The 26,628-nt window shown below is 32.3% G+C and overlaps 1 protein-coding gene and 1 long non-coding RNA gene across 3 annotated transcripts; one reads left to right on the top strand and one right to left on the bottom strand.

Annotated features, from left to right (window-relative positions):
* Positions 1 to 1,163: 1,163 nt before the first annotated feature.
* On the bottom strand, positions 1,164 to 25,798 carry eas (ethanolamine kinase 1). Of its 2 annotated transcripts, XM_076396100.1 has the most exons (7): positions 25,553 to 25,692; positions 25,393 to 25,478; positions 13,874 to 14,004; positions 3,453 to 3,725; positions 2,367 to 2,596; positions 1,887 to 2,115; positions 1,164 to 1,828 (listed from the first exon to the last, which is right to left on the bottom strand). In XM_076396100.1, the coding sequence occupies exons 2-7, from the start codon at positions 25,453 to 25,455 to the stop codon at positions 1,756 to 1,758; spliced, it is 999 nt and encodes a 332-aa protein (XP_076252215.1). In that variant the 5' UTR covers positions 25,456 to 25,478; positions 25,553 to 25,692; the 3' UTR covers positions 1,164 to 1,755. The 2 variants fall into 2 exon arrangements, with proteins under 2 accessions (XP_076252215.1, XP_076252214.1); XM_076396099.1 differs by lacking the exon at positions 25,393 to 25,478 and having other exon boundaries at positions 25,553 to 25,798.
* On the top strand, positions 11,232 to 11,685 carry LOC143191225 (uncharacterized). Its single transcript, XR_013004444.1, has 2 exons — positions 11,232 to 11,472; positions 11,534 to 11,685. It is a non-coding gene; the product is annotated as an uncharacterized LOC143191225 (long non-coding RNA).
* Positions 25,799 to 26,628: the final 830 nt, after the last annotated feature.

Genomic DNA, 26,628 nt, shown 5'->3' on the forward strand with positions numbered 1-26,628 from the left:
ACCGAATTATATGTATGTCCTACCAGGTAAAAGCTCTGTTCACTTCACTATGCATTTTAATTCATTTGATTCATTTTAGATGACCGAAGCATTCTCTCAAACATCTGACGAATACTCCTCTGACGATGAATCTATTTCAGAAGATTACCCATATAAAGAAAATGAAAGTTTTTCGAAGAAAAGTGTGAGCTTCTCCAATGATCGATCGTTATCTAGATGTATTTTAAGCAGGTTCTTAATTATTTTAATGTATGCTCAGATTCAAACTATAGTTTTGATCTATAAAAAAAGGAAAATTACAAGTTTAAAATTGATTCTTCATTCTACTTTAACATTGTTTCTAGGCTCACAAGTGCTGATATAAGACAATTTGTTTCGCCTGATTACAAACACGATGCATCGTTCAATGTTCCATCTCTTACGTTTCGAATGTTAAAGGACCATCAAAAGGCAAAGTTACCTTCCTTAAATAGTACATCAAGAAAAATACTAGAAATTAAATCAGTGCATAAAAAAACTGAAAGAATAAGTAAAGTGTCTCTAACTAATAGGTCTTCTAGTAAAAACACTGATCATAAAAGACGTAAAATTACCAAAAGTATGTTGAATAGATTGTGTCTGCCAACTTTAAGTTTTATATTAAAGGTTCAGAAAACAGTAAGTAAAAAAAATTCATGAGTATTGTAAAATATTTTTGTTCTAATTCCCTTGATGTTTTAGGAGAATTATAAAAATACTTTAAATAAAAACGAAAACTCAAAACTAACCAATTTGTCACCGTGTGAAAGATTCAACAGACGAAATTGCCATTGAACCAAAAATTATATTGCTATTCCACTATTAAACTTACTGAAATTATTCAAATTTTTATTAATTAATTTTTGTTAACACAATTTTTTCAGGTAAATAAAACATACCAACAAAAAGAAATAAAACTACTGTCTTTTATGTTTATTAACATCAGTGTTAAAAATATTCAAATTTCAAATATACTTATTTTCTGTATATAATTTGTCTACTCAATTTTTAGATCAATCCATATATTTAGATATATTACTCTAAAATATTTCAATATAAAATTTTAAGAACCTTACTATTTTGCATTAAATTAAATATATAAATCTTCTATTGAAATACTAATTTTCACGAACATAAATACTAAGTCTATAAAACATTATTTTTACTATCTCAAAAACAGAACATTTACATGGTACACTAAAATTTAAATAGAATTGGTTAATGAACAACAAAGGGATGTTAAACATGTAGCTGTTAAAACTATTTATAACTGTAGAACTAAGGTAACTTAGATTCACTATGATATGTAATTTTCTAAATATTTAATCTATTGTCTTACTAATAATATAATTATAAAATTGTTTACAACATATCTAATAAAATACAATGACATTTGAACACCAGATCAACAAATTTAACATTTTAAAACATAAAAACAATTAATATTATCATGTATCACATTTCATTAATCATTAATCATCACAATCATTAAAGAAACATACCTGCAGAAATAATTATTCTAACAACTATATAATGTCTATTCTCTTAATATCTATTAACAAAATTCTGTATCCATAAAGAAGATTATTCCCACAACTGGCTCGAGAAAATATTTTGTGAATTAAATTAATATCAACAAAATAATAAATGGTTATTTCTGAGCAATATTTAAAAGCAATATTAAATCTTACACATTTTAGAGCTATGTGAATGCAACAATGTCTAATTTTAATGCAGTCACAATGATGGCTTCAGGGATAAAAATTCTTCTTTCCTTGCAAAATATTCAGTTAATCTGACTTTTGCAAATCTAAAATTATAAAGAATAAAAACACGAATTTCCAAATCATTATAGGCATTTTACTTACTTCATATAGTCAAAATCAATATTGGAATGTTCTGCTTGTATCAAGCCCCAAAGTCCCCATAACATATGTGATACTAATACAAACTTAGTTACATTAACGTAAAGATTTTCAATTTCCTCCTCGCTAGGCGGAAAGCCTAAATATTCTTCCAGATATATCTTTATCCAGTTTGTCTGAAACTGTTTTGATGGAAATTTTGTTTTATAGTCTGCAGCATCTAAATCGATTCCTAAGAAAAATAAAAAACATTTTTTAATTTCACAAATATTTATAAAATATTTTATGAAATAAAATTATAACGAAATTCTATAGTGAAGTCTTTATGGATTGAAAAATATGTATAATATTCGAGACAGTTACAGTTTGTAGTGCCATCTACACAAATGTTTTAAATATAGAAACTAGCGAAAGCGTTCTCTCCATATACAATATAACAATGCTGTAATAACATTTACATTAAAGATGTTTTATTCTTCTTACCTACGAATTCGGCAAAATGATTTGCGATATCAAACGGTTGATAATTGAAGGCCGCATACTCGTAATCAATAAAAGTGACGTCATTATCGCTCTCTGTGTATATCACGTTGCCCAACAATAAGTCGTTGTGGCAAAACACTATTGGACTGTCAACATGTTCCAGTGATTTTTGAAGTTGAATAATTTCATCGTTCAATTCTGATTGTGAAGGCAAAGCCAATTCTGTATACCTAAAACAAAAAAGCAATCAATATTATTTTAATAACTACAGAACATTTTCTTTATTTAACAAGCTAACAAAAGAACATTAGTTGTGTTTAAACCTTGACCTAACATAAGCAGCACTTTGCCTTTATAAAAAAGATATTTAAAGTGGAAAATATGAATGAATACTGAAAATATTATTAATTAAAATAAGTAATTTCATTTTAATGTACTATACCTTTCGATAACATTAGAATTTTTAAACAAAACTTAAACTAAGAAAACCATTTTTAAACTTTCAATAAAACAATCATTCGATTGTTAAAATAAATAGTAAAATTCAAACCTGTGAAATAAATATTTGATATACAGTCAATTGGTCTATCTTCTGTTTAATAACGGGGCATATTCGGTATAAATTTTATATCAAAATATTATCAGCTTTTGTATAGGGAAAGTAGAAATGTTTCATAGGTTATAACTTTTGAACCTTAATGAAGATAACGCTTATTTGTATGTCGACATTTTTGGTTGTCGTAGCTGATAGTAATTTAATGAGAACATAATTAATGTATTATCGGAATTATAAATGTCTTTAACGTCAGATAGGTAGAATGAATATTTTTAAATAGCAATATAAATTAATGAAAAAGTAATGTGATAAAATAAAAAAGTAACATTAATTAAGGCATTGTAATGACTGTATAAAACATTTGTAAATATAAATATTCAAATACCATATTACTACGATTTAATGATATTAGTTTCTAGGCCCAATGTATTGCAACGCGACATTCATACAGCGTTGTCAAATATGAATGTTTTATAAATGTTTGAGGAAAAATAATATTCAACCAATTTATGTTCAGGAGTGTAACCTACCTTGTTTGGTTTTTCTGACTAGAAAATTCTTCAGGTACTAAATTTAAAAAATCTCTTGATTTTTTCCAAATGAAGGGTTTGGGATTCTCGATACCGTCAACCTTTGCTTTGTGCAATTTTGCCATTTTCTTCGCTACCAGTGAGTAAATAAAGGGCTTCCGAACAGTTTCTGTATTTAAGGTACATCCAGGTTGATATCTATACGCTAAACCGTTTTCGAAAGTGGCATACAGATTAGGCGCTAAACCTTGTTTACTTAGGAACAGAATATTCCTGAAAATTATAAAAAATATTATTAATACATGATAATGCTGCTATTTATCTTTACAATTTTAATTTAATTTAATTTAAAACATAACTTGATTCAAACATTATTAATTTAGATTCCCCTTAATATTTCTTTGACATAATAAAGTAAAATAGTTTTGAAGGGCGAATGGTTTACTATGTTGTGATTGACCTTAATAAAACACATGTTGTTGCCAGCGATGAATGATAATAATGCGTATATTTTCTATTTAAAAAATTAACTAGAAACATAATTTGACAGATGAGGCAGTTTCGTAGGTACAAGTTAAATAAAATAATGATAAACATCCTTATGAATTTTATTGAATATTTCCGTTGTGGCCATTAAAAAAATTTAACCGTAGAGCTTAAAGATTGTTTTAAATGTAGCGGTAATATAGATGTCGCAAATGATTTGTTTATATTCGTTTTGTTTTGTTTCGTTTATTTTTTGTACCGTGTATGTCAAAGTAAAAACGTGTTACATAACTTAAACAGTAATATATGTTCGAATTACCATATCCTCGAATTTTTAGTTGAGACTTACCTGATATTTTTTAGGATTAATTATTTAAAATGTCGTTTTGAACTAATAGTAATAGTTTGTTGTTTGTCAAATTATTATAGAGTCAATTATTGATTGATTACAAAATATAAGTAAACATTAATACGTGTATTCTATGTATTAGTTGTTATGGTATCTAATTATAAACGCTATTAATTATTTTATGGATACGTTCATGCTATGTACTTGTGTACTTATAAATTAATTTGATGATGATTTTTTTATTACTCTTAGTAGTTCCACAATCTGCCCAGAGGGCAATAGGTATTTGTTATGTTTATTTGTTATATATACATGGCATGTAGAAAATCACTTCGTTAGGTGATCTATATAAAATAGTATTTAATGGTCTTATTCTAAAGTGTATATATGTCCAATAATCAGATCGGATGGTGTTAGACCATTTAGTCTACGCACTTCACTGTCACTTCGCGTATTTAGCTGATTAGCGAGTACATTGGGATGCACTGACATGACACTCTTTCGAAGTACTTCATACAAACACCTTGAATTACACTCGTTATTGGTTCTACAAGAATATCACGTTGTATCACTTTATTTTAAACATAGTACGGAGCATCGGCAATGGCACGCAACACTTTATTTTAGAACCGTTGTATGATGAATATATTAGTCTTTGTAGCGGTTCCCCATAATTGAATTATATATGGCCAAATAGGCTTAAGTATAGAGTTATACAATGATATCTTGTTATGCGTCCGATAAGCCAATACATCTGTTGGAGTTAAGTCCAAGTTGTTTCCGTTTGGTAAGTATGTGCTTCTTCCATGTTAGACCTCGATCTAGTATGATATAGTGTATACCAAGATATTTAGCATCCTCTGCTTGACGGACTTGGCAATTATTGATATGGACTGGTGGATATGTTTTTTTTACGGAGCGTAAAAGATATATGACTGGATTTTGTTTCGTTTTTTTACGCCATCTTTTCAGCCACATTTGTATTTGATTTAGGTCTGTTTATAAGTTAATTGATGCTATGGCTGGAATAAATTATGATGAGTTATATTGAATACACAAAAAAAGGAACTGTGAACAATAAAATGTCGTAGAAAGAAAATGTATTACCAAACATTGAAAAATCTGAAACTAAAATGTGTTGACAGCGGAGAGGAGTATCCTGCTAATTATCGAGACTGTGTTGTTACAAAATAACTACAAAATATCCGAAACAAAAATGCTTATAAGGCAAAAACAAAAAGTAAGACACAAAAAAGACATACTAAATGTACAAAAGAAATTATGCTTCTATAGCTTTGACAGGGACAAATTATCAGGAGAAAAAAAACAAGACAACGAGAGTAAAACACTTCAACTCATACTAAACAAAATTATCCAAAGGGAGAATTCTTTATTGGATATGGAGCAAAAAATAAAAAAAACTTGGAGGCATTAAGAAAAAATCTTCTTGAAAAATAAAAATACAAAAAAATAAATGACTGCTTAACCATCATCAAGAGATTCAAGCAATTCTTGATATAAATAACATTGATGTGTGTCTGATATCAGAAACACATTTTACCAAGCAATTCTATATTAAATCCAGAAGCTATAAAACATTGCACAAATCATCTAGAAAACGCAGCAAAAGGAGGAAGTGCGGTAATAATAAAAGAAAATATTCAACATTTTGAGGAAATTAAATTCGAATTAAAAGATATCCAGGCCAGAGCTGTGAATATTATTTATTATGGATATTTTATGCAGATGATACCGTTTTTTCACAACCGGTTATAGTCCCAACGCTATTTGCAACAGATTTGAAGACCGTGTAAACCAGACGATTGCGTGCTACGAATTTTGGCGGCTGTAGAGAAACCCGAGCAAAACTCAGGATATTCTGTTCCACCACAAGAAGGGGTTCCGCGTCTATCGCCTCCAAATTGGTAAAGTCCCCATCCCCTGGCTCCAAAAAGTTTCATACTTCAGTCTCCAGTTCGACCGCAGATTCCAATGGTCAGCTCAAGTACAGCACGCTATTTGCAAAGGCAATGTCGTGTACAGTCTACTATTTCCACTCCTCTGCACAAGTGTGGTACAGGTATGTCTCTGAGAGGCAATTTGAACTACTCCAAGTGTTCCAATCTAAAAAAGTCCGCGCGTTACAAATTGCCCCATGGTTTATGAGGAACGTCAATACTCAACTTGAATCAGGCATCCCGTATGTGAAGAACTTCACAAACGTCCTTAGTATAAGGTTCTCCATAGGCGCCTTAGAACACGACAACACATACTTATATTTTATCTACAATTAAGCAAAAAATTGCTGAAAAGAGAAAGCTGCGAAAAACCTGGCAACAAATCAGAACAGAAGAAATCAAGATTGACTTTCTTAATACTCCGTTTCAAATGGATCTGCCACATAAGAAATTTACTGTTAAGGAAGTAAAAGAAACAATACTTAAAGAAATCAATGATAAAAAGCTCCCGGTTTTGACCTAATTACTGGAAGAATCTTGAAAGAGCTCTCAGGAAAGTGCATCAAATAACATTCATATTTAATGCCATTCTAAGACTTAATTATTTTCCTAGCACTTGGAAAGTGGCTCAAATCATTATGATTCTTAAACATGGGAAAAAATCAGAAGACGTCTCCTCTTATCGTCCTATAAGCCTCTTACCTATCATCTCAAAACTTTTCGAAAAACTATACATTAAGAGATTAACATTAATCGCAGAGGAGAGAAATATTATTCCAGACCATCAATTTGGCTTCCGTAATAAACACGAAACAACAGAACAAATACATAGAATAGTCAACCAAATTAACAAAAATTTAAACGATAAAAAATATTGCTCCGCTGCATTTCTCGATATTTCTCAGGCCTTCGACAAGGTGTGGCATACTGGACTGCACATTAAATTGAAAAAGCTTTTTCCCCATACGCACTTTCAATTGCTGAAATCGTACCTCTCAGACAGACATTTTATTGTCAAACAGGCTGACGAATACACTAACCTACAGCCCATACATTCGGGTGTTCCGCAAGGCAGTGTTCTCGGCCCATTGTTATATCTGATGTACACAGCTGACCCACCGACCTCACGAAACACTACTGTTGCAACATATGCTGACGATACAGCGGTTTTATCATCATACGAGGATCCAATATCAGCCACAAAAAAACTCCAACTTCATCTTAAGTCGAATTGTGGTTGAAAACGTGGCGTATCAAAACAAATGAGACAAAATCTACCCATATGACATTCACCCTTTGCAGAAGAACATGTCCCTCACTAAAATTGAATAATCATGAATTTCCACAAGCAGACAGCGTTAAATATCTGGGAATGCATTTTGATCGACGTCTGACTTGGAAAAAACATATAATGACAAAACGCAAACAGCTTGGGCTTAAACTAAACCAAATATATTGGCTAATAGGGCGTAAATCTAAATTATCATTATATAACAAGGTTTTGCTGTATAAGTCAATACTTAGGCTCATCTGGACCTATGCTATTGAACTGTGGGCTACTACTAGCAAATCTAACATAGATATTGTCCAGAGGTTCCAGAATAAAGTGTTGCGAGTCATTGCCGATGCCCCATATTATGTGTCCAACAAACTGATTCAACGCGATATCCCCATAGAACCCATGAAGAGTGTGATTTGAAGTGCTAGTGTGAAGTACTCTGAAAGACTACTAGTGCATCCTAATGTACTCGCCAAAGAGTTAAATGTGCGCGATGACAGTGAAGTGCGTAGGCTCAAATGCAAACTACCATACGAACTGGTTAATAGACACATAGAGTGAAATTTAATAATTTCTAGAATAAGTTAGAATAGTTATTAAAATAAGTTAGGATAGACTTTAAAATAAGTTAGAATAGTATCTAGAATAAGATTTAGATTATCAATTGTACAGCAGATCACTTACTGAAGAGATCTTCTGCATGTTAGGATGATTATATTATATAACAGAAATCAAACAATAATATTTATTGCCCACAGGCAGATTATTGACGTTTCAAGAGATTATTTAAAAAAAGTAATAATTTGCTAGATTGCTATAATTAATATATTTTTCTTAAATATTGAATATTATAAGAAATAAACAAATCTTTAAGCATATGGGAGAATTGCTACTTTAATACTTTAACCAAAAAAAATAGTCGTCGAAACCTTCAATTTCAATTTCATTCAATCATATTGCATCCAAATTTAGAATCACAATATTTCAGAAATGGTAATTCTTAGGAAAAAAGTATACAAGCCATTTTTGTAAATAAATTTATAATCTACAATTTTGGCCCGAATTATTTTTTTGAAAAAACTCATCGTTGACGAGAAAAACTCAAAAAAGCAAAAATGTTGACCTTTGCTGGAGACTTTTGCTTTTTTAACAATATTAACAATTTAATATATACAAAACTTTTTAAGACAAAAAATTAAATTGATTTTTCAACTTATATCCGCGTGAAATAAGAATACTGCTTTTAACATTTCTGAGACCTCTATAGGCTTGAATCTGATATAAAATAAATATTTGAAGCAATAAAATTAAAACATATCGTAGTTTTAATTGTAAAATCGTGTATATGCCAAAATCTTTTCCATATATGACTGTTGAAATTAATCAGGAGCAACCTACCAAACTAAATATACATAAAATGAAATTATGAAATTATATAATTATATTGTAGTATTATATATCATTTTGACGTAATCCTGCTTCGTTGAAACAATGACTCATCGACATATATTTCGAAAAATTAGATTTATCTACTTCCAAGGGTTATAACTTGATATTAATGGAAATAATATATTTTGGAGCAGATAGAGGAATTACGTAACAGTTAAAATAGTATTATAAATATCAAGTACGATTTTTAACATGTTTTACAACGTATGTTAATGTGTTAATACGATTTGTAAATTAACATGTTACAACACAAAACTGGAGCTAACCGGTTATAGTAGTCTGTCAATAAACTTTGTTCTCATTATCAATTTTGCGAGATTATTGTGCGTATATCGTATAAAACGTAATAAAAATCGCGTAATTATAAGGCAATCATTGTCACCATCATTGATGGTAGGATTCACATGCTTGAAGATAAGATATTTCAGGAAATGCATACATGTTACCAAGATTGATAAGCCCCTGGTTGTTCAAAATAAACAAAAACGTGCATTTACGTCAGACTGGGAGATATCATCAGTGATGTGTCTAAACATAGGTATTGCAAATTGTATATGTACAGTATTGCCTGATCTGCCGATCCAATAAATCGCAACTTTTTTCCACAAAGTAAATAGTTTAAAGTAAATTAAAAATGTTCGACGTTGGTTGGAGTTCGGGCAAAAATATCGCTGTTAAAGCTGTACGGTCACAAAAGGTAGATTGAAAATGCTAAAATTTCTCTAGCCATAAACTGTTACAATTAGGAAACATCCTTGCTTTGAGAAATGCCCCTACTTCGTGGATTCCTGGCACTAATTCGGAATGTACGGCCGCCAAATGCGGTTTGCAGTAGCTCAGTTGCTCAGCCGTAGATTACTGGAATTTGGAGTCACCAAATACCTTTCCATATAAGGTATGCCATAAACATTTGGGCAAAAACAGTGCTATTAAGATCATCGAAGACACACTGACGGGCGAAGGTATGGATGATAGTAATTTTACAATAACTGTAAGCTGTCCAAACGGGACAACGACCAAGCACATACCTTTGGTGGTTTGTTTCGGATGGAGGTACTATATCACGCGTCTGATAGGGCCTGGTTTGCTTTGGTTCAAATTAAAAATGTGCGTTTATGTCAGACTGTGAGTTGTAATAAGTGAAGTATCTAGACATAAGTATTTAATTAATATTAAAGAATAATTGAATCGGCAATAATGTCTGTTTGACAGTTCTAATAATTCGCCTCTTCTTTCCAAATAAAACAGTTTAAATTATATTAAATGTATTTGATTTTAAACCCTGCATCTTTCCTAACTTATAGTCCTTCGAATAAAACAGCAACAACACGTCATAGATCACGTCGAGAGTTGCCAAATGCATCTCGACCTAGTTAAAAAGAGACAGAATGATGTCTGATGCATCGGAATATGTAACCGAATCAATCTATAAAATTCAATTTGTGTTGGTACTCTGTTGTCAAATGTCTACAAAATTCTTCAAAACATTAGTGATAATAATTGGAGGTTACAAAATGGTAAAAGTTGTAAACCAAAATACTTAAAGAAAGTTAAAGCGGTGACATTGCGACGTGCTAACGTTTTATATTTTGATGACGTGCTTTGGCTACCTTATTGGTTATATAGTCTATCCAAAGTTTTTTGTACATGCGTCATCAAGGTGTATTATTGCCTTCCGCAATATGAAAATTTATTTTAGAATCAGACAATATTTTTTTTCTCATTTAATTCTAATTAAAAAGAGACACAATGCTGTTTGATGAATGCTGAATGAAGTTCGAAGGAGCTAGCCTGCCAAAATCGTCCGGTTGTCAAACGTATGCAAAATTCTCCAAAACAACAGTGATAAGAGGTTATAAACCGGCAACCTAGTTTTAATAAATTTCAAATCGCTGCTTATTGTTACTCTGATTGAAATTCACAACCCAGACAGAACAGATTGCGTCTCTAATCAGTTACTTTGAACAGGAATGAGATAATGGTGGCCCGCTCTTGTCACTAAAATTCGTTAGAGAGGTAAGTATTTTTACTGTAAATTATTAATTTGCTGCGATTTTTATTGCAAATATTTTTAGCGTGTTACAACTGAAAATGAACGCGGCCACTGAAATAACTTAAAAAATGGAAAATATAATTTTGAACCATCCTCATACGAAACAGATGACAAATCAAGATCAGCTTGATGTTAGCTCTATCAGGGATTAAATATATGAAATGCATAAAAACAGTGAGTAGTTTCTCAATACAAATATTTAATACAATTATTTCAAAAACTGTTAGTCTGAAAAGTATTGAAAACGTCTAATGTAATTTCTGGATATTGCTTTTAAAAGAATATAATTTTTAAAAGCATACAATAAAATGAAGGAAGATTTATTATTTCAATTAATGTATTTGAAGACATGGATATTTCATGTATGCAACCAATATATCCAATGGTCACTCATGGCAAGATAATAATAAAAATAGTGTTAAAACAACAAAAGTTGATGGAAAAAGGTAAACGTTGGAATAACAATTGATTTGGTTTGTCATAACATTTGTTAATAATTTATTGTAGATATATTGTACTTCATGCTGGAAACAGGAATGGTTCAGAATATACATGGCATTTATATACATGTATCAGAAGAAAACAAATAGTAGCTGTCTAGCAGATATGGCAAATGCATTAAGGAGAATGCAGTGATTAAATCTAGTTTTATCAAGAAACATGTACACAGGTATCAACAGAACAAAGGAGAAATACAGTGACATCAAAATGCCTTTACAAGGAAACACTCTACTGAAGGACACAAGAACTAAGCGTAAAAGATAAATATGCACTCTAATGAAAGTAAAGTATATCACTTGGATATACAATTGTTAATTAGGTGGATTACGCCTCCAAGGGATATAACTACACAAAAAACGCGGCTAGGATTATAACTCATAGGTGGTATGGAAAATAGTTTAATGTAAATATAATCAAACACAACCCTAACCTACAAACTATTATAATTGTTTACTTAATTGTAGTTTTAAGTCCTTAGATAATATATGCATTAGATTTACTATAATGTAACAGCATTTTTGTTTGATTATTTTATTTAGATTATAATTTTTATGTATGTCAAAGCCAAATTGAACTAAAATCAGAGTTGTTGTGGCAACATTGTGACGTTTGGACGTCACAAAATTAGATGACGTATGTACCCATGTAACTTCTTTGGATATAAAAAAATATCGTGAATACTAATTGATACTTCACATAATAACAAAGGAATCCCAAAAGATCTAACCGCCCTCATCAAGTCCTACCTATCGGACAGATCTTTCCGAGTCAAACGAATCGAGGCTGGCGTACCTCAAGGTTCCCCGCTGGTCCCAGCCTTATTTAACCTCTTTATTTCAGATCTGCCGAGAAAAGGGCACATTGATGTCGCGTTTTTTCGCTGACGACACTGCTTTCTTCACGGCTGCCAGGTTCGAAGTTACGATTCATGCACGTTTACAGAAGCAGCTCGATCAGGCGGTCAAGTGGTTCAAATTCTGGAGGTTGCAAATCAACCCCTTGAAAACCGAGGCCATCATTTTCCATAAGAAGCGTTACGCACTGCGCGTCTCGCAACTTAAGATCGACACCGAAAAAATTCCATGGCTGGATAACGTCACGTACCTAGGTCTCCACTTCGACCGACAGTTTGGTTGGCATTACGAAATCCAGAAAGCAATCCAGAAAGGTTCGGGGATAGCAAACCTACTATCTTCTCCGATCTGCCCTTCTAGCAGATTTTCCATCTACATCAAATGCTTATTTTACAAGATGTAAATTCGGTCCGTACTCCTCTACGGATATAATGCCTACTTCAAGTTTGTTACATCCAACCAGGTGAAACGGCTACAAGTTTTCAAAAATAGGCTCCTCAGGAGAATCTTAAACGCTCCATAGTTTGTCAGAAAGAATCAAATTCATAGGGAAACTGACACTCCAGAAATCAAGCACTTCATATCTCAATTATTCTACAAACAACAACTCAGCTTAAGTTCTTCTGAAAACGCACTTGTTCGCGAGCTGGTCGACATGCTGGGAGCTTAGCACCGCATCACCGCTAACCTCCCCGTCTTTTTCAGGCTGAAACGACCTCATCCGTCGCTGCAGTCGTAACTTTTGCCTCATACGACAGTATCCAGTCGTGCGTTAACTCAAGTTCGTGAATCAACAGAATCGCCGGGTCCACGTGCCGAATGAATGTCTGCCCGATCAGCGGGTGCCATATTCCCAAATGTAATGCAGTGACAGTAGCGATCTACAGGGGTCAACTGTGAGGCGGTTTCGGTTTAGTGTATTGGTAAGCCCAGAGGCAGTCCCAGATAAACCGGTCCAACTTGTCACCCCAGGGCAAGTCTCCGCGATCAGGTATGCGTCATGCATTCCACCTCCTGGTATTAGGCCAGCACAAAAAAAAACAAAGGGATTTATATAGTCCTTCCCATAAAACAGTCAATGCACGTCATAGACGACGTCGAATATACTACCATGCAGCTTGTAAAAATTTAAATTTCGTTTTAGACTATTTCTTATTTTACTCTGGTTAAAAAGAGACAAAACGATGTCTGATGCGTCGGAATATTTAACCTAATTAATCTATAAAATTCGATTTGTATTAGTACTGGTCAACATTGTTATCAAATATCTAAAAAATTCTTCGAAGCGTTAGTGATACTAATTAGAGATTATAAACCGGCAAACGTTGTGAACCAAAAGTTCAATTTGATGCGGCAACATTACGACGTGGTGTCGTTATAAATTTTGATTAGATGCATTCTAATCAAAATTACTCAGAAACCAATTTAATTATTTAAATTTAAATCAAGGAAAATATATGTTCAAACTCTTACTCTTAAAAAAAACTCTTACCTAGTCTCTGCCTTTCTGTCAATGATCAAGTCAGTTTTGTTGCCATAAATCCTCACCAAGACCGTGTCTTCTTCGGGTGCATCCTCCGGACGACAGCCCACGAGCTTATTGGTGATACCATCTGTCAACAGCTAGATACATTCATCTTTTATTCATTAGACAAATTGCTTATTCATCAACAAGAGTGACTTTAACTAAACAATTAAAACGGTATTGTAAATAAAACCGCAAACAGTTCCTTAGAAAAAAACTAGTTGTTTTTGTTGTGTTGTTTTAGCAAAAGGTTAAACGAGTTACACGAGGTACGATCATTACAAGGTTGCGTTCAATAAGATTTGTGTTCAAGAAGAAAAATACGATTTTATGATCTCAAATACATGTTATTATTCAATATAATCTCATTCTACTTCAATACTGCTTCAGTAACCTTCTGATTTATGGAATTAAAAAGGTTGCACTGTCTGTTGCAATTTTTTTGTTATATCTTATATTAAATATGTTTAGTACAATCTTATTTCACAAATTAATTTATTATTCTGTTATATAAGTACATATCAATTCACAACTAAAACAAGTGTAGGATAAATACGTATGAATTACAACAAATTAAAATTATATTAAATACACTTATATACTGTATACGTTTACATGCTTTGGTTCGCTTCATTCTTCTGATTTTTTGCATGTTGTCCAGTAGCTGTATTGCTTCTACGTTGCTGTGACTTGATTAATGTTTTAAAGAGAAATAATGGATAACTCCGTAAATTAGTTTCGAGGTTATCGTTCTTCATTGGTTACGTAACAATAAGTATTGGTAATTAATCTAAGAACATTGTTCTGGCAATGTTGATTTACTAGTCAGTTTGATGATCTAATGCAACCACATACTTGCACCCTGTATATTTTGAATAATAACCAATATCTGATCTTAGATCTAGTTGAGACTGTCTTCCGACTAACTAGAACGTTTCTTTGATCAGACATTTTCTCTTTTAGGTCTGAGCTGCTTATCATTTTGTTTAACGTGACGTTTTCAATTTAACCTACTATTGATATGGATGCCAAGGAATTTAGCTGATTCTTCTTGAGGGGTCGGCCACCCCTTAAGTGATATAATTAGGTTTCTGCCATTTCGCCGCAACGCAAAATTAATATGGACAAATTTCGGATTATTAAGCTGTATTTTCTAGTCTCTAGTCCATTTGTGAATATTGTTTACTACCACTCGTACAGTTCCTATAGCTTTAGACTTAAGCTAAAATTAAGAGTAACACTTATATACTGTACAAGTTTATATAGTTTAGTTTGCTTCGTCCTTTTGATATCACGCGTATTGCCCAATACCTATATTGCTTTCATGTTGCTGTGATTTAGTAACCTTTTCTCATGTTTTAATGCTAAATCATGGATCCATTTGATTTCGAGGCCAGTGTGCAGCTCTTCTTTAGTTACGTAGCTGTAATAATTGATAATTAATGGCACAACTTATATAAATATTATACTTTTTGGCTTAGATTAGATATTATAGATTTCTTTACCACACAATATTTAATGTTATCCGTTAAAAAAATACTGTTACACATCAACTTTGAACAGATACAAATAACCTATATGAAACTTAGTTTTTTCAAAAATAAGACCGTATAAAAATAATTGAAAAAAAAATTTTAAAAATACTGCTAACATCTCTAAATCTCCCCAGAGTGTAAAATCTGAGAAGGAACAACCATCTCAATCACGCAAGCTGGGTAAGGCCAGATGTCTTCTGGGATGGTTTCTAAATTGGTCATATTTTATAGGCTCAAAGCCGAGGATTGTAGTTCGAGGACCACATTGAAAAGTAGGTCCAGTAAGATAAACCTTTGTTGGTAAAAGGGAGATTTTAATCAAATTATAGAAATTATAAAAAATCAAAGAAATTATAATCAAACTTGAGGCATACTTGTGTTGTTCCTGCATAATTCGCAAACTATAATATGCTGAATATGCGGATGCGAAGACATTGTATCTATATTAGAAAATTTCAGACCCTCACGGACAAACTTGAAAACTTGATACTTGTCTCCCCAAATGTAAATTGGATTGATAGTTTAAGGGAACTGTTGATAAAATGGATACTTTAAAACAAAGAAAATATAAAAACTAAATTGTTTTAAGCATCCCCAAAAGTCCTATGTATGAAAATGTTTGTTTTTGGAAATAGTTAAGCTAGCAAGAGAAGAAAGTATCGCTGCTGAATGGCAATTCTTACACTCTACTCTATTGCTTGTGTTTGCTTTACCTATTATAACAAGTTATTAATATATAAGTCATGCTTATTTAATCAAACGGAACTCAACTCTGATGAATTGTTGTTAATACTATTTATATTTCGGGAATACCAAAAAAAAAACAAATAGTTAAGCTGCGAATATATTGTTATTGTATTTCAAAGTACTCGCCACGATGATCGATACATTTTTCCATACGCTTAAACCAATTTTCAAAGCACTTATTCCATTCCGAATGAGGTATCTTCAAAACACGATTTTTGAACGCTTGAATAGATTCTTCGGGCGATGAAAATCGTTGACCACGCAGATTATTCTTCACGGATGGGAACAAAAAGAAGTCATTGGGGGCCAAATCAGGGCTGTACGGCGAATGACCCATCAATTCGATGTTTTGAGTGCTCTGTGTGTCTCTTGTTTGAGCCGATGTGTGAGAGCTTGCATTGTCATGATGAAGAACAATCCGGCGTCTCCTGTTTGTTTTCCTTATTTCACCAAAGACTTCTGGCAAACAAATGGTTGCGTACCAATCAGAATTTATTGTTCTACGATCTCTAGAGGCACTGTTGCAATATAATCAGTTTTTCCGAAGAAACAAGTCATCATTTCCTTTGAAGTGCTTCGTGCGCGAACAACTTCTATTGGATTTGGTTCATCTTGGAACACCCATACAGTCGACTGCTGCTTACTTTCGGGCTCATATGAACATATCTATGATTCGTCACCTGTCACGATTTTATAAACGTAGCACCGTGATTGAATTTCTTAAGCTTTTCTAGGCACCAATCGACACGAGCCTTCTTTGAGCGATTTTCAAATTGTGTGGGATCCAACGCGAACATAACTTTCGCACAATTAAGTGTTCATGTAAAATCGCATATATGCTGGTTGAACTAATGCTTAGGGATGCCTCAATCTCACATTGCTTAATCATTTCACACATGCATCGATGTTTTCTGGCATAACAGTCGATTTTGAACGACCGTCACGAAACTCGTCGGACAGCGAACTAAGACCACGATTCAATTCACTAAACCAGTGATACATGGTAGTTTTTGGTGGAGCTTCATCGCCAAAAGTCAAATTAAATTGATTGATGCACTCTTGTTGTGATAATCCATGTTGAAAATCGTAAAAAATCATCGTACGAAAATGTGCACGATTTAGTTCCATTTTTTGCCTAGACGAAACTTTCAACTAAATATAAAATAAACAAATACCGTCCGTGCGACAAAATGTTCTGAGTACGTATATCGTCAAAAATGTCAAACTTTACGATGGACTCACTTGACAACAGTGTTGCCAATTTCCGAAATATAAATAGTGACCCTCGTAAGTCTATAATAATAATATACGAAGGTAAGGTGGAAATTTGTCGGTCTTGCTCAAAAATGTGAGAGTATGTCTGCTGTATAGATACATGTGGTACTAGTTCGTATGACACATTTCAACCAATCCTGTCAAGAAGTAGTTAGTTTGCACAACAATTTTTGCACTGCACTGCTGACTTTTTTTTAAATTGATAAACTTTAATATCTTACGGTGGTAACTGTTAGTTTTGGCCTGGCCAGTTCCTAGAAAATGTATCCGAAATTAACAAAAGTCCTCTGGGATTCTGCTCCTTCCAAATCAACTGTTAAAAATGGGCAGCTGAATTTAAAGGTAATCGTTCATGTACAAAAGATGGCCTATACCGCAACTAAATGAAAAACCATCAAAATGGTGATATCGTGTTGGGCGATAGGAAAATGAAGATGTGTGAGATAGCTAATGCTATGGATTACAGACATAGGAAATATTTTCCACAAAAATTAAGCATGCGAAAGATTTGCGCCGTATTTGTTGGATGTCGATCAAAAGCAAATGTGCAAATGATTTTCGCAATGGCCTCTAGACATATTAGGTTTGCGACGATATGAAAATGACACGGATCTACCACCACACGCCAGAAAAGAAACAACAGTCGAAGCAGTGGGTGGAAACCTGTGTTTCAGCACCAAAGGAAACGAAGTCGATCTGATCACGAAGGTTATAAACATGTCTTGGGATGTAAAAGATATTCTGTTAATTACACTGAAAAAGGCATTTCCAACCTTTGACACTTCTTGATGAACAAGATGACATAATACAAAAGAAGAAGTCGTTTGAAAAAGAAATAAACATGTTTTACTACGAAAATGCTTCTGTACACATGGGTGGTTTGGAAGTGAGAAAATAGCGATATTCAAACCCAACTATTCTCTTGATTTGGAACCCTCAAACCTCTATCAGGTCCCAAACTGGAAAACATATATTATAGGAAGCGTTTCGTATCAAATCAAAAAGTTAAGAGGCTCGTAGATGCATATTTTTATGGCATTTCGGACTCCCACGTCCGGGAAAAAATACAGTGGTGGGGAAGTGCTGGACCAAGTATGTTGATGTCATGAAAATCGCAGCGTTTCATTGTTAGATTGAGAAATATTCACCATATTCTTGTAGCTACCCTTCAAATGTTTCAGAGAAGGTGCTATTGTCGACGTCTCATTATGTGTCTTTAATATCCCCATAGATGGATTCTATGAGGATAATATTGAGTGCAATTTAATTAATTAGTATTCTAAAAATGTTAATGCTTTATAATACTAAACAAATTACTGATTTTTGATCCACCAAGTAATTTATTATTGTCTGGGAAACCAAGAATTCTTGCTGCCCAGGCAATAGTTGGATTTGTAGAAGAGTTCCAGCGAAGCGAATTGTCATAAAATAAAGTATAGCTGGTTAAATAACACAATCATAATTTCCTAAAAATTTTCTAGAATCAAATCAAAAAGAGAATTTTAAGAAGATTGTTAAAGATTATGTTGAATCAACTTTTTCCCTTTAGCACCCTAAATAGTTTAAGATGCTCGCCCTATTGTAATTTTAAGATATCCTAGTTTATTTTCTGCATTAATTGTTCCATTCATTTTTTATCGTGATGCATTTCTATTTTTTCAAAAATTAATTAATAAATAATTAATATTATTGCAATCTAGTAAATAATAATTAATAAACTCAACACTAATAATAATAAGTGATTTGTTTTTATCCCAATTTGCTACTGTTTTAAAATAACAATGTACTTATTATACGATAGACACTTTGGACTTAACATCCATAGTCTATCCAAAGTTGCTGTGAACATACGTCATCAATATGTTTAAGGTATTGCCTGTCGCAATTTGTAAATTCGGTTCAAAACCAGACAACAATTTCCTTTTCATTTTTTTCTAGGTAAAAAGAGATACAATACCATCTGATACGTGCGAACACTAAAACGTCGCCCGATTGTCAAACGTATGCAGAATTCTTCAAAACAATAGTGATAAGAGGTTATAAACCGACAAACGTTGTCTTAACACTTTGCTTGTTTTGATAAATTTCAAATAGCTGCTTATTATTACTCTGATTAAAAATGCTGATGCCAGACAGAAAAGATTGCATCTCTAATAAGTTACTTCGAACAGGTACTTAATAATGGAGGCCCCCTCTTGCCATAAAATTCGTTAGAGAATTGTTACGGTTAAATATTAATTTGCTGCGGTTTTTATTGAAAATATTTTTGCGTGTTGCAGCTGAACTTAATATTAGTATGGACACGGTCACTGAAATATCTCAAGTAATAAAAAACATAATTTTGGATTCACCGGTTTCTTTTAACCGTCCTCGTACGAAGCGGGTGGCGAATCAAGATCAGCTTGATATTAGCACTAACAGAGATTAAATATATGAAATGTATAAAAACAATGAGTAGGTTTTTCAACATAAACATAATTTAATACAATTATTTCAAAAAACTTATTATTTCAATTTGTGTATTTAGATGAGACATGGATATTTTAGAATGGGACCAATATTCTCAACGGTCACTCATGGCAAGATGAAATAAAAATAGTGTTAGAAAAAGGTAAACGTTGGAATAATAATTGAGTAGGTTTTTTTAGTCATAATATTTATTAATAATTCATTGTAGTTATATTGTGCTTCATGCTGGAAACTTCGGTTTGTGTACCCTCGATAAGACACATTGAAGAAGAAATTAGCAAATTGTGGAATCGTAAACAAACTTTCGATAGATTGGAAATGAACAGCTTATTTATTCATTTGAGTAAAACTTTCTGAATATGATATTATGATCCAATGTTGATTATTTCTAAGACAAAGTAATGATAGTGGAAACAACTAAAGGTGTGTATATAATTAATAATGGTAGGAAATCGTACTCTAAGAGTGTGAAAGATTTAATGTCCATTAGATATGTATGTAATTTTTTTAAATACATATGAGTATTTGGTTAAAATGTGCGAGGAGAGAAAAAATACAAAACTGTTTTGCAGATATGGCAAATGCATTAGGGAGAATTCAGTGATTAATTTTATCAACATTGGTATACACAGGTAGTAGAAGAAATAATAAATAACAGTGATATTAAAATGACTTGATAACGAAACACACCATCGAAAGAAGCAAGAACTAAACATACAAAGGTAAATATTTTTTCTAATGAGAGTAAAATACATTTCTTGGATATACAATTTTTAATTAGATAGATTAGGCCTCCAGGGGGGTACCACTACACAAAAAAGGCGCGTAGAACTCATGGGTGGTGTGGAAAAAAGTTTAATGTAAATAACAGGTCAATTGAAAAGTCCCCGGCCTGACACATAGATGGCGCTATTAGAATTAAATCTATATATTTTTTAGTTAGCCCTAACTCTCAAAAGATGCCTGTATAGATTGACAGCTGTCGGATCATTAGTTTGTGAATTATAGAATTTTGAGTGAAGCAACTTTTGTTATTGTGAAAAAAATGGATATATAAGAATTTCGCGTGTTGATAAAATATTGCTTTTTGAAGGGAAAAATACAGTTGAAGCAAAAACTTGGCCTGATGCCGCTTTTCCGGGCACTGCCCCAGGAAAATCAACCATCAAGGATTGGTATGCTAAGTATAGGTGTGGTGAAATGAGCATCGAAGACGGTGAACGCAGTGGACTATCAATAGAGGTTGTTACCGACGATAACATTTAAAAAATCCACAACATTATTTCGAATGACCATACATCATATCATTCACGAATATTTGGGTATGAGAAAGCGCTGTGCAAAGTGGGTGCCGTGCGAGCTCACTTTTGACCAAAAGCAACGACGAGTTGATGATTCGGAGCACTCCATCATTTCACTTCGAAGTCCAATTGACAGTCATCCGAGTAGACTACACATGATGAACCCGCTCCAAAGCGTGCAAAAATGCAACAGTCGGTTGGCAAGGTTATGGCGTCTGTATTTTTGGATGCGTGTATTTTGGAATAATTTTCATTGACTACCTTGGAAAAGGAAGGACCATCAGCAGCGACTATTACATAGCGTTATTGGACCGTATTGAAAGGACGAAATCCCCGAAAAATGGCCGCATTTGAAGAAAAAGAAAGTACTGCTTCACCAAGACAACGCAACGTGTCACAAGTCAGTAAAAACGATGGCAAAAATCAATGAATTGGGCTTCGAATTGCTTTCTCATTCACCGTATTCTCCGGATCTGGGCCCAGAGACTATTTCCTGTTCTCAGATCTCAAAAGAATGCTCGCTGGGAAGAACTTTTCGTCGAATTAAGAGGTGATCGCCGAAACTGAGGCCTATTTTGAAGCAACGAAAATTTGGAGGGTCGCTATAATCAGTGTATCACCCTTCAAGGGAATTATGTTGTTAAAAAAAACTAATTTTGCCAAAAACTACTCTGAACTAGATCAAATGAACCTCAACTTCCAAACCAAATGATCCAAACATTGCCCTCATTATTTAGGAGATGAAGAACCTCAACATTCATGTGCTGATAGAGCCTCTGTTCATGTCCTTGATAACATTATCTAGTTTCTACCTTCAGGTCCTTATGCAGATTATAACTATAACTGTATCGTGGAGAATGAACAATACATCGCAGTACCTTGTTTTCGAATTTTTGTATATTTCTATCGCTTCGGCCTGTCCAGCCCCAGAGTTGAACATCATAATTTCAAGACTTGTTGGTCGAGCTTAAGTAATAGCTTATTAATTCTGACAGAGTTGAAGATCTACCCTATAACATGCGGCTTCAACCTGAGTTTGACATCAAGGGTTATGCCAAGATATTTGGCTGTATTTTCATAAGGGACTACTTGTTGATTTATATAATCTTGCCTGCCGTAATTTGTAAATTCGGTTCAGAATCAGACAATATTTTCCTTCTCACTTTATTCTAGTTGAAAAGGGACACGATGCTGTCTGATCAGTTCGAACACGTAAACGAATGAGTCTGTCAAAGTAGTTCGGTTGTCCGACGTGTGCAAAATTCTTGAAAGCAATAATGACAAGAGGATATAACTCTAATCTATAAACTATTGTGACTGTATAATTAAGTGTAGTTTTCAGATGTACTATAATGTTAAAACAAGTTATGTTTGATAATATTTTGTTCAATTATTTCATTTGGATTATAATTTTGTTGTATGTCAAAGCCCAACTGAACTAAAATTCAAACTTGATGCGGCAACATTGCGACGTTTTGACGTCACAAATTTAGATGACGTATATACAAAATAACTTTGAATAGACTATATATACTGGCATGTGCATGATTTTTTTGTTGGTGAAATCAATATGCAGTTATTTATTTGTTGTTCTATTTTTCTGTCCAGCGTTGTATTTCAGCAATAGATGTTTGTAACTTTTCGATTGGTTCACGGGATTATAGTGTCATCTGCAAATGTAGCAACAACATCTTCATTGAATGTAGGCAAACCCCGAGTATACAGCAGATAAAGGACTGGTCCCAATACACGTAGCACACCTGATTGTATTTTTCTCAAGTTAGAATAGGCATCTTCCTGTTTGACTCGAAAGTATCGGTCATGCTAGTTATGAAATCAATGGGATGGTACTGTTATATATGAAATTTTTGAATATTGACCAGATAAAAGCATTTTAAACTTATGCTAAAATTTATCTAAAGCTTGATCAAGATCTAAAAACATTAACGAACAAATTGTATTTTCCTCTAATAAATTTTCTATAGAATTGGTGATTTTGTGAAGTTAATTAATCGTGGAATGTTGTTTCTTGAAAACAAATTGATGGTCCAGAATAAGATCATTTTCCTCAATAGTTAGTTCTATCTATTTCAATAGAAGTTTTCCAAATATTTTGAACATCGTCTGCAATAGTAATATTAGTCGGTAACAGGCTGTTTCATCAAGTGGTTTTCCTGGTTTAGAAATCATAATTACTTCAGTCACCTTCCAGAGTTGTAGTACATATTGTAATTAGAATGAAGCATTGATTAGGCTGATGATCTTAATTAGTGTTTTTCCTAAAAGTTCTTTTTATATTCTTCTTTTTTTGCGCTAATATTATTTTTCATATCCTCCTTAAATTCAGTTAGAGTGACAAATGGAATTTTCATCCTTCCCTGTCATCCACTGTATGGGGTTGAAATATTTTCTCAAGGTGGGCGGCAACGCATCTGCCTTTTTGACAGAAAGTACAATTAAAGAACTATTTTACAGAACAAACATTTCAACAAGTTACAACACTTCCCTCAAAAAAAACAAATTAGTAGTTTTAACAGAAAACTATCCAAAACGATATCAGACTATAGCTACGAACAACCCCATGGATAATATATTTAAGGGTTATATGATCGTCAATAAAACAGTAAAATTTCTTAGAAAAATATTTAAATCCTTTTAATCCATTCTTAAAGTCGCATACGAACGTATTTTTATTTCATTCATGGCGAATGCAACAATTAACATATATATACACGGCTTACTGTGTCTTTAATCTGTTCAAATTAAATTTAACGAATCGTGAAGTTTTGTTTATGTTCTGGTGAAAGATAACACGCACTTATTTAACAACTTAAAATTACTCTTTCAGTCAATTAATTTGTGGTATTCTTTTAACATTTAAAATAACAATGATGAGTAATGTGAGGTGTACAATTATTATATATGGTAAACATCTTTAAGCTAGACAGACCTGGGGTTATGTTATTTGCGTTCAATTAAAATTCTTTATCGACCTTGAAGGTAATAATATTAATACATAGACTAATACTTTTAAAAGGTCTTTTTGAAATCATTTAAACAGAGCTCTCAAACTTCATGGTATTATAGATAATAAAAACGTATTTTACATAGCACTGTACTATTGTAATACACAAGCAATTTAAAATATTTAATTTAATTGCTTTGTTAAGTATAACTTTTTATCGGTTAATTGTATTGCTAAGTATTTATAAAAAATGTTTATCAAATGATGTATGATATTACGCAAATATTCTTATTAGTCATTTAAAATACAATGCAATTTGTAAATAAAACAACAGTGTTTTGTCTATGTCACATTTTAAAACAACCTCGTTTCTGATCAAATCAGGTGTACATATATTGTTTCCTCAAATTACCAGACATAATATAATTAACATTATTTGACACCTTCATAATTTTATTTTAAAATATTTGAATAAACTAAATAAATTTCAAAAATTCTATACTGAACATTATTTGACATTTATAATAATAAAAATAATGAAATATTATTATAAAGTATATTCACAATACCATATTTAACAAGATTAATCAGAATAAAAATCACGACATAATAGAATCGTATAAATTTAAGTGTTGTTTGAGTGCTTGGTTCCTTAATGAATTAACTAATGAATACGAAACATAATTAAGCAATGTTAAAAATAAATATTTAATTTTCGTGAAAGTGAATTGAATTAAATTAAATGGATAGACTTTCTATAAGTTTTAGTCTATAAAGTATAGTGCTTGAACAACGCCTTAAGCCATTGATTAATATTTTAGAGAAGTCAGTAAATGAAATTGCGTAGTAAGAGTTTTTACGACTTTCATATTGATTTGTTTTTAAAATTAAATCCTAAAGAAGCTATTATATTTGAAAATATTCCGATACAATGATTATATATTTTTACCTTTTATATAATTTATTACTCAGAGTAAATATTCATTTATTTATAATACGTAATACAAACAAATTAAAGTAGACTAAAATATAAATTAAACTTTAGATAAATTTTCATTTTGCTCTTATTTGAATATCTAAGACATAATTTGTATTATAAGAGAATGAAGTAATCTTAACTTATGATTAGCAGTATCTAAATTAAACAGAGATTATTTCTTGAATAATTTTAACGTTAGTACTTAATGATCTGACCTCGTATTTATCGTTTTCCAGGGGCGCCTGATTTTCCGAACAATTTGACAACGTCGTCAGCATCTCTTCACTCGGTCCACAGCCACCTGCAATCAGGACCCAGACCCGCGAAAAAACAAAAAACAACATCCACCGGCACTGCGAGCGAAAAACGACATACCTTAAATTTAATCCTCGATGGTTGCCATTCTGGTCTGATCTCTTGAAGCACTTTCAACGCGCCATTTTCGATATCGTTCTCGTTGATCGTGATGCCGATACGTTGGAATCGCTGCTGATCGCCGTTTTCCATTCCCGAGCGGCCGCTAGAAAACAAATGAACGTCGTGGTTACCGAGTCGAACGAGAAGGTAATTCGATTCGGCTGACAGGAGGGTCGACGGTCGAATGCCAACGGTTTGGAATTATGAATAAGAGTCAGCTCTTTGTGGAGATAACGAGACTAATGACGGTTATTATTATTATTAAAATTTAGAGCTTGCTATGTCTCGTCATCCATACAGTATACTCATAGTGGACGACAAGTGCATGGTAAACATAACAACAAAGAAAACAAAAACCATATTTAGTGGATAATTAATTATGCAAATTGATTTTCAGAAAATATCTTTGTTGAATTATAACAGCTATAAATTAGTTATTGTAAATATCATAATATTATCGATTCGACCCATATATATTTACTTTTATGTGGACACAAGTATACTGAATACTCAAATTCCTTGATAAATGTGTAAATATAAAAATCAAAAAATAAATAAAAACAAATTAGTTTTAGAATATAACCTATTTCATCAAACGCATTATTGCCTTGAATTTCCTATAAATTTAACTAAATTAGTAAGTCAGATCAGTCGTATTTTATGGTAATTCTTTTTAAATTGCGCATTTCTAATAAAATACAGTTTTGTTAATTTTCTAACTTATAAGCATTAAATCTCAGTGTCAATATAATTCCATTATTCTGTTATTAATATTTTAAGTTATTTCATTATAACTATACATATTCAATAAGGCTTCAATTTGTAATCTATATTATAACAGATATATAAATGCAAACATATTTTGAAAAGGTAAATAAATAAGGTTTCTTAAAAACCAAACATATGTAAAAAGCAATACTAAAACCTATATCACCAGTTGCCTAAACATATAATAATACTCTAGTGTAAGAATAACTGTCAAGAAATTATTAATAAAAAGGAGGGATAATTACCAATAGAAGAATTGATAAAAA

Source organism: Rhynchophorus ferrugineus, unplaced genomic scaffold, assembly GCF_030347505.1.
Source record: "Rhynchophorus ferrugineus isolate W39M unplaced genomic scaffold, kcgeb_rfMv2 rfM2, whole genome shotgun sequence".
Lineage (NCBI taxonomy): Eukaryota > Metazoa > Arthropoda > Insecta > Coleoptera > Curculionidae > Rhynchophorus > Rhynchophorus ferrugineus.